A 15,258-nucleotide genomic window follows, 5' to 3' on the forward strand; every position below is an offset into this window, starting at 1 on the left:
AAATCATATAAAATTTACAATGCAATATGCAAAATGGCAATGCAATATGTAAAATGGCAATGCATTTCAGTATTTAAATTTACATTTTCCACATTTTCCATACCATGTGTGCAACATTTGGAACAAAATGATAATTCAAATTGAATAATATAATTTACATTTGCTATTTCCTACACTAGTTTTAACATATAATTTAAAAAAAAATGTATATTGTAATACTTTATATAAGTTGCAAAATTAAAATTAAAATGTATTACAGAAATAATTAGATGTTATTAAAATGTTCAAGCAAAAATTGTAGCAAAATGATCATTTAAATGTTATTTTTCTAAATTGCATTTAAACTCCCATTTAAGATTATATATCCCGCAATGAATGAAGCAAAATTCAATGTGGAATTGAAAATGCAAAACTCCATCTGGCCTAGGGCAAGCAAAGAGCTAGAGCCGGCCCTGCCGCTGTCATAAAAAGAGGAAAAAATACAACCATACTGATATAGCAAACAATAATCATAGGCAGCTTGTCTAAGATTATTTGAGAGTAAAATAAAATGTTGTAAACCACAGCTCACTTCAGCGCAACTGTGCTCATGTTAAGGTGCCACCAACCTCTGGGCTGAAGGCCTCAAAAACCTGCTACCAACACCAATAAACAACACTAACCATTCTCTCTCTCTCTCTCTCTCTCTCTCTCTCTCTCTCTCTCTCTCTCTCTCTCTCTCTCTCTCTCTCTCTCTCTCTCTCTCTCTCTCTCTCTCTCTCTCTCTCTCCCCTCCCTCTCCCTCCCTCTCCCTCTCTCTGTCTCTGTCTCTCTCTCCGCCACGGCCGAAATCTCACTCTGATAGCCCTGGATTTTGTCATCTAGAGTTTTTGCTTTAAAACGATGTGAATGTATCCTGCTCACTCATTCACATAAAACAATATATTGATTTAAAATTGGGATGCAAGACATGTTTTAGGTTATAAAAGCCATATGCTAGAATGCACAAATGATCCTGAATATTGATGTTTTACACCTGGGAAGATGGACACTCTCCTAATGAGTTTATCAGGGTGAAATGTACTCCCTGTGAACTAGAAAAAAAGAATGTGAGAAGATTACATTAATGTTTTTTTTTTTTGTTTTTTTATCACATGAAGGATATTTTCATTTATTTCAAGGATATGTTCATTATTTTTATGTAGTCGCATATTATGCTATGAAGTATTAGTCATGTGGCTTATTATGATTCACAGTATAAAGCATTGAGTATACAGTATTAATTGTGTTTTTCACCATGAAGTATTAATGATTGAGTGTGATATTCCTTATGAATGGAATTGTTCTTGAATTTGCTTATGATGATTTAACTTGCAAATGTACAGAAGATTAGGAAATGTGCTGAGATTTTTGCAGGACGCTATAAAGAGTGTGAAACGAAACTAAGGATAAGGATAGTTGGTACGACATGGTACGAGGTCAAGCAAGGGTTAGACAGAAGGGGTAGGGGATCTCTAAGATGGAAAAATACCAGAGCTGTACTTTCTTTGTGTGTGTGTGTGTGTGTGTGTGTATGTGTTAACCTATGTTCATAGAAATGCTGCCAGGAGACTGATGACGCGGGACACCCCAATTGGAGGAGACAGTACAGAAGAAGAAGGGGACGAAGAACAAGAATATAAAATATGCATGATAAAGTTGTGAATTCATTCAAGAGCAGCCATAGTGAAGCCATCAGGACTTTCTTGATGCTGGTCTTTGCTGGTCTGGATCCTGAGCTCAGAAACCTTTTTTTACTCGCTGTTACTTTAATAAATGTATACTTTTGATTGATAACTCGACTCCTGGCCGATCATTGAACTTGGGGAGGACTTAGGGGGAAAAAAGTCCAACACACAACGAATTTCAAAGGCACATTAAGCAAAATGATCTTAACCCAGAGACTTGAACAGTCACATGCCTTTGTGCCAATTTTGAAACAGTTCCTGTTCAAAATGCTTAGTCATTTCCAAGGTGTATGCTTTTGCTTTCACCATTCATTGAATAATGCCCTGTGCCTCTGTCCCGTGTTAAGTGAAGTTTCTAACAGCACTTTGTGTTTTCTGTTCTTAAACCCTCAACAGGTCTTAAAGGAAGCATATTTCTCGATCATTTTGCTACAATATAAGTTATCTCCCTCTCACTCGGGGTACATCTGTGCTTAATTGCACTCATAATGCAGTCATGATATTATGATAACCCATTTATTCATTTTTATTAAAATTAACTCCATTTTGTGGTCATTTAAAATTGTCTTCTAAGTAATTCCAAACATCGCGAGGCAGATGGCGACATTGTGATCAAATGAAAAAACATATTGAAGTCCTCATAAAATCAAAATTCACCCTATTTACTTTGTTAGCACATATTAAGGTCTTAGAGTGAACAAATACATGTGAAAAGTCACATATACCTTTAAAAAGTGAAAAGTAACGTCCCTTCTTCGATGGGAAGGTAAAATGGCTTCTACGGGACCGATAGTGGAAAATACAAGGTAGCCTTTAAGATAGATGGAGGAAAGTGAAGTCAATTAAAATACTCACTTCCCGATGGCTGAGTGTGCTGTGCAGGCTCCGACTGAGCTTGACGATGTAGATGTGATGTGTGCAACCTGTCTGACAGTTGTAAGTCTAGTAGTTGTGAAAAGTGAAATCTGAATCAGATTGTTGAAATATTTTGTCCCGTTGCTTTTGGCTCTCTATTGGCTTCTCCCTTGACTCTATCCCAGATTTTATGCCTCCACATTCCCCCAATTGCCTCATAGACAGTACAAAATTGCCTGCGAGCTTCTCCTCCTGTCTTTACAGTAATTTATCTACTGCGCGACAGAGAGTTTCATGGTTATGATGCAATCGTTAGCCTATTTTTACAAAAATTGCTTCGTGGCCGAGAGTAGAAAATACAAGGTAATTGAGCCTTTTATACACTGTTGTGTTTCTTTAGAAAGAAACAATGGACAAATGGAGTCTTTAAGCGCCTGAGATGTATTTTTCTCCCCTAAATTTCCTAACCACGTCTATTATTCATGTACATTTTATGGGTTTCCAAATCGAGCTGCAAATGCTGCTGTGTGTATATGTATGTGTATATACACTGTAAAAAACACAACTTGAAAAAAGTTGAAATGACTGAATTTGTTGTGTTACAATGTGATATTTTTTGTAACAAAATATCACACATTGTAAAAAACACAAATTGAAAAAAGTTGAGAAGACTGATTTTGTTTTGTTGGTTCAGCAAAAAATCCATACTCTAAAAATCTCATACAACAAAAAATGTTGTAGCTTTTTCTTGTTGACTCAACTTTGGTAAATAACACCCTTACGAAAGGAAAATATATTTACCAATATATTACTTGAAATATATTATAATATATTGTAAATACATGGAATAATATATTAATGGTATTATACAATATATTATATATTCCTGTAATATATTGCAAAATATACAAATGATTGCCGCTTTCATATATTGCAATATATTGGAGAATATAAATATTAAATCCCATATATGTGAATATATTGCCTAATGTATTACATGATATTTTCCAATATACTGCAATATATTTTTGTTTCGTTAGGGCAGTTATACGAACTAAAAATAAGTTGTCTGTGACACACAAAAAAAATGTTTAGTTGAGTCAACGAGACATTATTTGTTTTCTGGAGAGATGCAACTAATCTCTAACAAATCTTTTGTAGTTGAGCCAAATCAGCATTTTGTGTCTTTTGGAAACAGAAGTTCTTATCAAGAATGAACCGGTCCAGATGTAGACTTTTTTATTGAAAAAGTTTGGTTACCATTTTGGTGATGAGTGTTTTCTTTAGTTGGGCAGTTTGAGTCTAAGCTAGTGATGGGCAGACCGAGGCTTCATGAAGCACTGAAACAGTTGAAGTAAATGTGCCGAAGCTTCGAAACAACACCCGACACCTGTCTCCATGACGCCATCTAGTGGACACTTGCGTGTATTTATCTGAAATAACCTTGACAGTGATCTACTACTAAACAAAACAAAACACGGGGTGGGGGGCAATACGAATATACGGTATTGTTGCATTTGTCACAATTATGCGCCGGCGAGTTAGCCCTAGACACAGACACAGACAGTAACATTAAAAGCGAGTCAATGGAGGGAGAGTGAGGCGTTAGACCTAATTTGTATATGGGGAGATGCTTCAATTTAAGCTAAACTAGAATGATCTTGCTGTAACCGCTCCGTTTTTGAAAAATAGCACACAAAAGGAAAGAACGGGGACACAGAAGAACGTGGCTTCAGTGCCAAAGGAAGGAGACAAAAGGCCAAAATAACCAATTTTGCTCTCTTTATTTTTCTTCTCCTCTTCAGCACCTGCTTATTACTGTTATGGCTTCCATTACACAAACATTGGCTGCGTTCGGAACCGAATACTTCCCTACTATTTAGTATGGAAAAAGCAGTAGGCGAGCAAAGTATGTCCGAATCCTTGGTATTAATAAAAGAGTAGGCGAGAACTACCAGGTGTTTGGACTATTTCTTGCGAGATTCGGACGTGCGTATACTTAAGTTGCGTCCGAATATGCTTACTACTATGTAGTAGGCAAAAACATTACGCGAAAGGAGTAGTATGTTCGAAACCTCAGTAATCATAAAAGAGTAGGCGAGAAATCCCCAATATGACCTACTGCGCTCCGATTGTGAAGCACTCATCGTTGGATACTTTTCTATCCCTGCCTTCCCATAAGGCCACAGGAAAGGATACATCAGGTGGAGGAAAGTGATTCGGGTGTTTTCAAACGTGAGTATTTTTAAACCAAAATCATGATTCCCTTTTGTTCAAATAACATTTGTTGAGCTTCTATAGAGTAAACAACAAGTTGATCTTGTTTTTTAGCTGTAAAAACAAGTTTTATTGTGTATAGCTATGGGCGAGCTCCAGTAACACATATAGCCTACGTCTCCAAAGTGGATTATATACATCTTAAAGATACTTACTTAATGTTTATTTAACATCTGACAGGAATAAGCACACCACAACATGAAATAGACATCTGATACATCTGAACAGATCAGAATGATGTGTGTGTGTGTGTGTGTGTACTATAATGTAGAGTTCACTGTTGTCAACTCTGCTTACTTAACATGAACCTCAGCAATGTAAATAAACAAATCTACATAAAGTAACTAAACATAAGTGATCTATTTAATTTGTCCATTAGTACTGTTGATAAACTGAGGAAAATTAACACATCAGCAACTACATTTAAATGTAGTGTTGAAGATAAATCACATGGGTAACATTAATCTTGTCTGATGTTACAGGGACGGAAGAGCTTGTGTGTGTGTGTGTGTGTGTGTGTGTGTGTGTGTGTGTGTGTGTGTGTGTGTGTGTGTGTGTGTGTGTGTGTGTGTGTGTGTGTGTGTGTTTATCTGGAGAGCGGCTGATGAAGGAATGCTGTCATCAAAGGCTTTGAGTCAGTATACTACAGAAATGAATAAAACATCTATTGAAATCTTAAGTTGTATTTTATTTCAAACAGAGTTATTTCAGCACTTTTCTGATTCTTGATGTATGTGCATTTGCTGCAAAGCTTTTGTGGTGGAGCAGTGCCTGAGAGACATGGGTATGGTGGCATGTGTGGGGAAAACCTGAAACAAAAATAAAGTAAGATCATTTAGTTACTTCTAATACAGAAATCAAATGACATTATGCTGTTATAATGAGTGATTTTTGTATTATGTTTGTGCATTTTTGTAGGATCTGAGATGTTTGCAGATGGGTGTGAGCACCTGGACCCTCCATCACTTCACCTGCCCTTAGTGCCTCATCTGGCCCAGATGTCGCTGTGGTCTCTTCATCCTCAGTAAACCCAAAGCCAGTGAGACTTCTAGAAAAAGACCAAAAGTGACTAACAGTGCACTTATTACAGGGACGATCCCCCTCGAGCTAAGAGCCTTGCTCAAGGACAGACTGATGGTGACGGCTACGGAGATCAAACCGGAAAACTTCTGCTTATCAGTTCAGTGCTTTAGCCCACTACACCGCAAAAGTCAAAACGCTATGAGGGACAAAATGGCTAGGACAGGTGAAGGTGTTCATGGTGGTCAACTGCTTCATCAATATAAAGCTGCAGAACTGGCACAGCAGTGTTGAGACGGCAGCAGATGTGGCGTTCACCGACTGTAAATGTGTGCTCGTTAGAACAATATGTTTAAATAAAGCTTTGTTTGATGTGTTAACTTTTATTCATTTATTGTCATGTTTACTTTTATTAATTCTTTTACCCATTTATTCATGTTTCCTATTGTTGTCAGTAAATAAAACTATTCACATCGTATTCACATTTGTCGAATGCATTTGCATGTGTATTTGTGGCATGCATCGCTATGTCATATGACAAGTTGACTTTTGCTTGTTTTACTAAAATTATATAAAAAAGTAATATTTGAAGTATTGGTCAGCATTTGTCATTATTATTGTAAGTGTTTGTGGGTGGGCTAGCAGTGCAGTTCATTCTGGGGGAAATCTTAATTTTTTTATAGTGATACTTAGATTTTGCGAGTATACAATCAACAGTTTCCTCCAAAGGCGAGATCTTCGAGCAGCTGAAAGATATCTCTGAGCAGACATTACAAACACTGAGGGAAACCGTACAGGTCAGGCTGTAGAGTTACTGATGCTATGAGCTCTTACTGCACCTGTCACTCACATATTTTCTTTTATTTGTTTTATAATTACATGGTGGCATATTTAACAACGAAGAGTCATAATGGTTTTCACGAGAATAAAAAAGGATGAAAGTGTCCGATTAGTAGGGTTAAAATGTATTTCTTATGCTACAATGATAAAATAAATGGGCAGCTGTTTCTTAAACAAGACCACAAAATTAGCAAGTTTAAACCAATATTAATATATAGAAGATAGATGAATCTATGAATCTGTCACACGAGTTTTTGCGTTTGTGATATCGTCATGGGTCACATGATAACGTCAACATGGCACATAAAGTGCGGATCGCATTCATACTTAACGAGATCTGGATATATAGTACCTACTCTTTTAGCGCTCGTTAAGTAAGTACTTATTGAAATTGAGTACCTTCTCAATGAGCATGCGGTTCCGAACGCAGCCATTTTTAAATAAAAGCAAAAATGCTTACTTCCTCCATAACCTCCCGAACTTTAGTGCAACAACGTGCTGCGTCTGATGTCATTGATATTGTTCTTTTGCGCATGTGGGTTAGTTTGAAACCTCAAAAAGTTCACACTGGAATCTGATATAGGCAACATTTTAAAAGGTAATGTGAACAGCCAAACAAAAACAAAAAAAAACAAAACAAAAAAATAATTGGATCTGAGCAAAAAAAATCAGAATTGAGCATTAAGACTTGCAGTGTGAATGGGGCCTTACATTCAGGAAAAGCAGAATTGGTTTTACCGTGAATGCTGATGGAAGTGGCCGAAATGGCTTAGAACTCTGTAATGCCTGGTTCAGACTACACGATATTAGCCCGAATTTGGCACAATCTGTTTAACGCAAGGTGGTGGGGATTCGTAAACGATAATGGACGTCGGGACGCAATAATCGATCGTTTCTAAACATAAAACAGCCAAAACACGCTGCTTCAGACATTGTTTGTTTACACTCTTGTTTCTGAAAGTCAATGACGTCACGCACATCGTGACAACAAGCGATGATTGGTCGAGTAGCAACGTGTAGTCTGATGTTTCTAGTCCAGGACACAATAAGATTTTAGGAGTCAAAATCGCGTAATCTGACACAATGACTATCGTAACAGAAAAATATTGTGTAGTCTGAACCAGGCATTAGGGAAAAAAATTAGCATTGTAGAATTGCTTCGAGCTGTTTGAACAATCCAATCTATACAACGTGGGCGGGCGAGGCAACCAGCCGGAAAATCCATCAATGCTAAAATGAAAATGGTCAACGAAAGAGGGTAAATCTGCTGTATATATAACACACCTCTTATCATTGATTAGCTTGATGTGATGATGATCTTAATCTTCATCGTATTTGAATTCAAAGAAAAACGACTCAATTTGGAATGCATGAGCAAACACTTTAGACATTTAATGACGAAGACATGTCCATAAAATGTTGTAATAACGTGTACATCACAAACAAGAACACATTATTTGTGGGCATAAGCAAAAAAGCAGCATGTTCTGATTTAGCACAACATTTTATTGTTTGAACAGCCACATTTTTTTTTTCATTCATTAATATTTAACATCTGTTAAAGGGATAGTTCACCCCTAATTATTTTTTTTTAATTCTGTCACACACTCTCATGTTGCAAATGTTCTGCTGAACACAAATATATTTGGAAGAATGTTTGTAACCAAGTAGATCTCACCAACCCATTAACTACCATTGTAGGAAACAAATTATGATAGTTAATGGGAGGTTAGATCTGCTTGGTGACATAAACATTCTTCCAAATATCTTTGTGTTTAGCAGAACATAGAAAGGTATACAGGTTTAAAACACGAGGGTAAGAAAATTATGACAATTTTCATTTTTGGGTGAACTATCCCTTAAACACATTAAAGTTGTTTATTTACCCCCCAGCTGTTCTTGAAAGTGCTTTAGGTGTTCCGCCATCGCTGTATCAGTCTCAGAGTCTGTAGCAGTTGGGCTACACCTCTTCACAGCATCTGAGGGAAGAGAATATATTTATTTATAAAATAAATAAAAGAAAAAAATTTGAGGTAAATTACATGCACTTATTTTCAAAATATCTTTATGGTCTACAGCTAAAAAACAAAAACAACAAGAAAAACAACCCCCCCTTGAACAAGACGAATGAAACATTAGAAAAACATACATTACATTTAATTTTAATCTAAAAAAAGATGTTCTGCTTTAAGTAAGTGTTAGATCAGTTGGGGGAAAACAGCAGTTGCCCCCTCCCTTTTCAATACCACTGTGGTGCCCTTGAGAACAACCCTTAACTAGGTGTGTAAAAACCTAGTGAGAAAGTGAAAGACAAGTGGGCTGTAATGTCCCCTGAATAAAAAAAGGGAACCAATAAAAATGACATCAATATACAAGGTACAAGAGATTTTTTTTTTTTATTGGCATTTGCCCTTGGTTACCTTGAACTACATTATATATAGGCTACAATTACAGTAATAACTTTGACTGTATTATTAAAGGCCCACTGAAGTGCCTTGAAACGCGCTACATTATCAATGTGCCAGTGAAAGTTGGAACATTGCCTAATTATTTATGATACCAATGTGTCAAAAAGACCGAAGTCCTCTGATACAGGAAAGATAAGGAATAAGGGGATAAAGACAGAGGTAAAGTGATGAAATGAATGAACAGTTTATCTAAATGCATTATCTAATTATGAATGTTTGCTAATTAATTCCAGTTCTTTTAATCTTAAACTTTATGTAAGCAGCTGTTCTGGGTGATCAGAATCTATAAAAAAATCATGTCAATTGTTTATAAACATATATAATTTTTTTTTTAATAGCATAATGTTTTTACTCAGTTGTGCAATTTTAAGGGGACATATGGCGTTTGTAAAATTTATTTTCTGAAATTAGTAAGGATATTTATATACAGGTTTATCTAAAATAGCTAAAAAATAAAATAAAATGCACACTAAATATAAAAATGTCTTAAAAAGTTTAATCCATGTTTTCAACATGAGCATGCATTTAGTGTAGGATATACGTATACACACATTTTTGTATGTGTGTGTGTGTGTCCTTGTTTATATTACATTGTGGGGACAAAATGTCCCCATAAGGATAGTAATAGCTGATAGTAGTCACTTTTCAACTGGCTCATTGAAAAGTGAGCCGGTCCCCACTTTTCAAAAGGCTTATAAATCATACAGGATAAGTTTTTTTTTTGAGAAAGTAAAAATGCAGAATGTTTCATGTGATGTGTAGATTTAGGGGCTGTGTGTGTGTGTGTGTGTGTGTGTGTGTGCGTGCGTGCGTGCGTGCGTGCGTGCGTGCGTGCGTGCGTGCGTGCGTGCGTGCGTGTGTGTGTGATGGGTAGGTTTAGGGGCAGTGTAGGGGGATAGAAAATTTTATACCGGTTTGTGCGGTATAAAAACCATTATGCCTATGGAGAGTCCCCACAAAGATAGTGAACCAGATGTGTGTGTGTGTGTTTGTTTATTTTTTATTTTTTATTATAAAAACACAACCAACATATAAAAACCTTGATACAAGGGGCACCAAGTAAAATCTTGCCTAGGGCAGCAAATTGGTCAGGGTCGGCCCTGGTATTTTCCCCTGAAATGTCTCCAGCTGTTAGCAGCTCCTCCCCTTTTTTGAAACAGCCAGTAGCGTAACAATCAAAAGTTTCAAAGTTATACATGCAACCCCTAAGAACTGCAGACATGGACATGTATCTGAATGCACTTTTAGGAAATGTTCTGTGTTACATATTTGTACCGATTTTTGGCCAGGGACACGACGTTGCTGTTGGACCAATGTTTACTGGGTTGTGTGTGCGTTGCTGGTATTAGTGCAAAGAAAAATCTCAAAGATCTCCCAAATACTATTGAATGATATAAAAAAATGCTTGGATGTTCAAATTGGCAAGATTTAAAAGGATGCAAGTGATTTCCATCAGATGTCCCAAAACACATATGAAAGTTGGCGCAATGTCTTTTGAAGTCAGAAGTAATTTACCCATTTTGAGAGATCGAGAGGGGAGATGTGGAGTATTGATGAAACTACATTTTATAATTTCTGATTTGATAATCTGTATTGATTAATTTACTAATAAACATCTCCGGAAATGTTCTGCTTTATAAACGCGAAACCTGGTAGTGAGTAAAATCATGCACAATACCTGCGGCAAAATTCAGACCCTGTATGGTATTGATTAAATATTGATACTTCAGTATTCGATTGTGGTACCGTACCGAAAGTCAAAATTGTGGTATTGAGCCATTCCTAAATGCTACACTTGTGGTCCTCATGGATCGATAAGAAAGGTGACCTGATTTTCTTCATTAGGCATATAGCTGTAATATCTTACAAAACTTGTTTCTGCTTTTTTACAATCCTACACTGTAAAAAAAACAAATTGGTTGTTTTTTGTTGGTTTAACTTAAAAAAAGTAAGTAACCTGGTTGCCTTAACATTTTAAGTTTATTGAAATTAAAAATGTGAGTTGATCCAATGAAGGAAATTTGTTTAATAAATAGAAACTCAAAATATTATTGTATCTGAACCACATAAAATGTTTGATAAATCATGAAAATGGCACTATTTCGCATGTTTCACTGTCATCAGAACAACTACCCATATGCTTACAAAATCCTTTAATATTATTTTAATAAAGGTTGTTGAATCTCAAAAAATGTTAATTGTATTAACCCAAATTTTAATTTCAATGAACTCAAAATTTTAAGGCAACCAGGTAACTTTTTTTCTAAATATTTTTTTACAGTGTATAAGGTTGTTCCTAAAAATGAGCGTGACCGTTTAACCGAACCGTTGTTGATCTGTGCTCTGTATGTTTTTACACGTGATTCACAGATAAGTTGCAAGTTTAACCACAATAGAGTTAAAGGTTATATTTTGCACATGTATGGATGGACACATACACACAAATTATGGCAGTGAAAATACCTATCTCGGCAAGTATTCTTGTATTTTGGTTATGTCTTAAAGGGGTGATGAATTGAGAAATACATTTTTCTGTTAAGCCTTTAATATATACAAGTTCATTGTGATAATAATATTCTTTAAGTTTCAGAGCTGAAAACTTAATTGTTAGTCAAAGAAAAGCTTTGACGTCATAGTATGCAGAAACGGCCACTCATCATAAATATGCCTGATTCTGTAGCCCTGCCCACAGACCTGTGGAGCTATCGGATTGCGCTGAAGAGCAAAAAATAAAAAAATAAAAAACATTTATTACATGAATGAATAAAGCCACACACTAATGTGAGTAAAAAAAAGTTTTTATATGTGGTAGTATTGCATTGTTACGGATCAAATACAATGTTATATCGTGTACATGTCGAACTAAACATAACTTACCACTCCGTCACAGTGCTCGCAATGCCCAATGTCCTGAGGATGTGTGTTTGTAATGAAGTTCTTTGTTCAGGGAAGAAGGAGACGGGAACCAGCGAACATTTAAAAAACAATAAAAGACTTTAATCAAATAAATAAACAAAACGAAAGTAATGCGGGCAGCCCCTCATGGACGACTGCCCGCACAATAAAACATAAACAAAACCATAACATAAAATCCAGGCCTGGTCATCTCTAGTCCTTCACTGGTGTCGATTGTCCTTATATGCCTCCGAGCTCCCTTATGAGAGGACTCGAGGACTCGATGACTCGGTCCTTCTATGTCTCTCACTCAACTACCTTGCTACATACCCCCATCACCCCTTGCAGAACAGGAGACAGTTGGCAGCGAGTTCCATGCTCCCTGCTCCTACTCTTCATGGTGGATGGCAGCAGGCTCCGGCCCACAACGAACGGCAGTCACTCCTCCGCTCCCTCTCGGACGGCCGCCACCCCACCTCAACCCAGGGGCACGGCAACGAGCTCTCCGTCCCACCGGTCTTCACTCGCTCCAGCACCATTGCCTCGGGCAGCCACTTGTGGTTTTTCATCATCCACGCTGCCCAAACTCCTCAGCACCACAATCCCCCTCAGCAGCGAGGGCTCTCCGACAGCATGTCCCTCTTTCCTCCCGGGTTTTGGCACCAATGCAATGATTTTCGTATTTAGGAAAAAGGAGGTGGGAACTGGCAAAGGTTACCAAGACTTTAATAAATATATAAACACAAAATTAAAGTAAAAGCGGCAGCCCCTAACAGACAACTGCCGTGCACACACATAATTAAATGTAAACAAAACATAACATAAAGTCCAGGCCTGGTCCTCTCTCGCCTTTCACTGGTGCCACTCGTCCTTATGCCTCCGAACTCCCTCATGAGAGAACTCGAGACAGGTGTGCCTCATAGGTGACGCGTATCTTCAATCACGTACCGTTATCGCTCGCTCATCCCACATCTCTTGCTAGACTACCTCGCCACAGCGTTGTTCACTCTCTTGACTTGATATTTGGGAAAAATACAATTACAGAAGTGTTTGCTGTATGCAACATACTTGGCACAGGCATGCGCGCGTGTGATGCATGGTTCTCGCTTATATCCACCGTTTGGACGGGCCAAGAAATATAAAAAAAACATTCATATTAATATATAAATCATTGTTTGTTTGATAAAAACATTTTGCATGCCCTGAGATTTAAAGTTTCCCCACATGCTTTAAAACAATTCATCACACGTACTCACTGGGGAGCCGAAGCTCATTAAATATGCAAAGCTCATCCGATCATAGCAGTGGGTGTTTACATCCAAGTCTTCAGTGTGGCATGCCCATTAAAACTGAGTGTGTCTTGAGAGAGGGTCAAAACCTTGGAAGAAAATAGCCTATTACTTATTCTTTATGATGTTTTTGAATGTAAAAAACATCACAAATAGACCACAGAAAACAATATAAAAAATAAAAAAGCTAGTTCATGACACCTTTAAAGGTGCACTATGTGATATTTAGGAGGATCTGTGTTTTTATTTACATACACAACTGGTCCACTTACTGTAAAGTCGCCATTTTGCGGCACCATGCTTCTACAGTAAACCTAAACAGACAAACTGCTCTACAGAGCACTAGCTATTCTCTGCAGCCTCAGACGACGACATCTTTGTCCTGTGTCAGCCACTGTAGCTTTCCAATCAGCTATCTTTGTAAAAATAACCATTATTTTTATTGCATATTGAAAAATTATAATAAAAAAAAAAACACAGGTAAAGTTGTCCAGAAAGTTGACCGTCATGTGCTGGTAAAAAGAGAAGAAGTATGACAATCTGTTTATTGGACCTTTTATCTTATTGTCTAGCAGGGATTGTGTTTGTTGCTCTGTATGTCTTGCCAGAACTGGATCATCTCATTAGGTTGAAGCCCATGGGAAGTGATCAGGTTGCTGTACTTACAGCGGGAGTAGGGCACTCGCCAGTTATAAAACAGTTCGGTTGGTGTTGGCTCTGGCTCTATCTTTAGTTTAGCTAGACAAATACCCACATAAACATCTTCTAAATGTATCCTGGATATGCTCAAAGACACCACATATACCCTCTGAGCCACGTCACCTGAGAAAACATACCCAGTTCCCGAACAAAATGGGGGGTACTGGTTACCGGGGTACTCTTCTGGGGACATATACCATTTGCTGTCTTTGTTTCGAATTGGAGAAGCGCCCCTCATGATATATCCTGTGAAATAGTTTTGTGTGTGTTGTCCCTTGGGCTTGAGTAATTTCTGTATGAGATATTCGGTATTGACAAACATGTCAGTATCTGTCTTCATGACATATTTGGCCTCTGGACAATACTTTATGATCCAGTACATCCCCATCAGCGTCTTGAGGGTGAGGTTGTTGTAAGTGTCCATGTAATCTTGCTGGATGATGTCATGATGCTGTCGACTTTCATCCTCAATTTTCTTTCTTTCTGTGTCGTTATTTACACCTAAGAAGAAAAGACGGATGAAACCCAAGTCCCCTGCTATACTTTCATTGCCCCACGTTTTCCTGATGGCGTCCCTGGCTTCTGATTTCTTTGGCTCAACCTCAATCAAAAGCACTAAGAAAGGAGCTTGTGACCGACATGCGTTCGGCTCATTAAGGATGTACTCATAAGGCTCAACTTTAAGTGTCCTCGCTGCTCTCATCTCTTCACTTAAACTGATGTTGAAAATTTCCAAAGCTGAGGTTACATTTTCATTTGATATTAGTGTAGGGGTCGCTTCTTGCTCTCTCAGCCTGTTTGGATATTTCGTGGAGTTGAAGGTTTTCATGGTTTGGAGCCACTGAGTACCAAATACATCCTGGTAGATTTTATAGGGCCACTGTTGGCCCTGAATAATGAGGCTTCCCACAACCACAAGCAGAAGAAGGAAAAGGGCAACCCTGTAGTATCTGTTCTTCATCACATTATCTTTTTGGGTTCGTTGGATTTGTTAAGCCTCTTTACGAGTCTAAATATGCAGAAACCTGCAAAAAAAGAAAGGGAATTATTTATTTATTTAATGTTACTACACCACATTTGCAATATATTTTACAAATTTTTATTATGGGTTTATACATGTTGTATTTTTAAACAGAGCTCAGTGTACTATTCTCTGGGAATCACAAAATCCAGTCATAAAAATGTATTTTGCTGTGTAACAGAGTGTTA

The 15,258-nt window shown here is 37.4% G+C and overlaps 1 protein-coding gene and 1 long non-coding RNA gene across 2 annotated transcripts; one reads left to right on the forward strand and one right to left on the reverse strand.

The window, feature by feature from the left end:
• The first annotated feature begins 4,055 nt into the window (after positions 1–4,055).
• LOC137089541 (uncharacterized) lies at positions 4,056–6,274 on the forward strand. Its single transcript, XR_010907702.1, has 4 exons — positions 4,056–4,796; positions 5,321–5,472; positions 5,590–5,663; positions 5,757–6,274. It is a non-coding gene; the product is annotated as an uncharacterized lncRNA (long non-coding RNA).
• A 5,685-nt stretch (positions 6,275–11,959) lies between these two features.
• LOC137089542 (beta-1,3-galactosyltransferase 2-like) lies at positions 11,960–15,031 on the reverse strand (the record flags this gene model as incomplete). Its single annotated transcript, XM_067453141.1, has 1 exon — positions 11,960–15,031. A coding segment is annotated over one exon (1,113 nt), but the record flags the coding sequence as incomplete, so codon positions are not given.
• Positions 15,032–15,258: the final 227 nt, after the last annotated feature.

Source organism: Pseudorasbora parva, chromosome 9 (assembly GCF_024679245.1).
Source record: "Pseudorasbora parva isolate DD20220531a chromosome 9, ASM2467924v1, whole genome shotgun sequence".
NCBI lineage: Eukaryota > Metazoa > Chordata > Actinopteri > Cypriniformes > Gobionidae > Pseudorasbora > Pseudorasbora parva.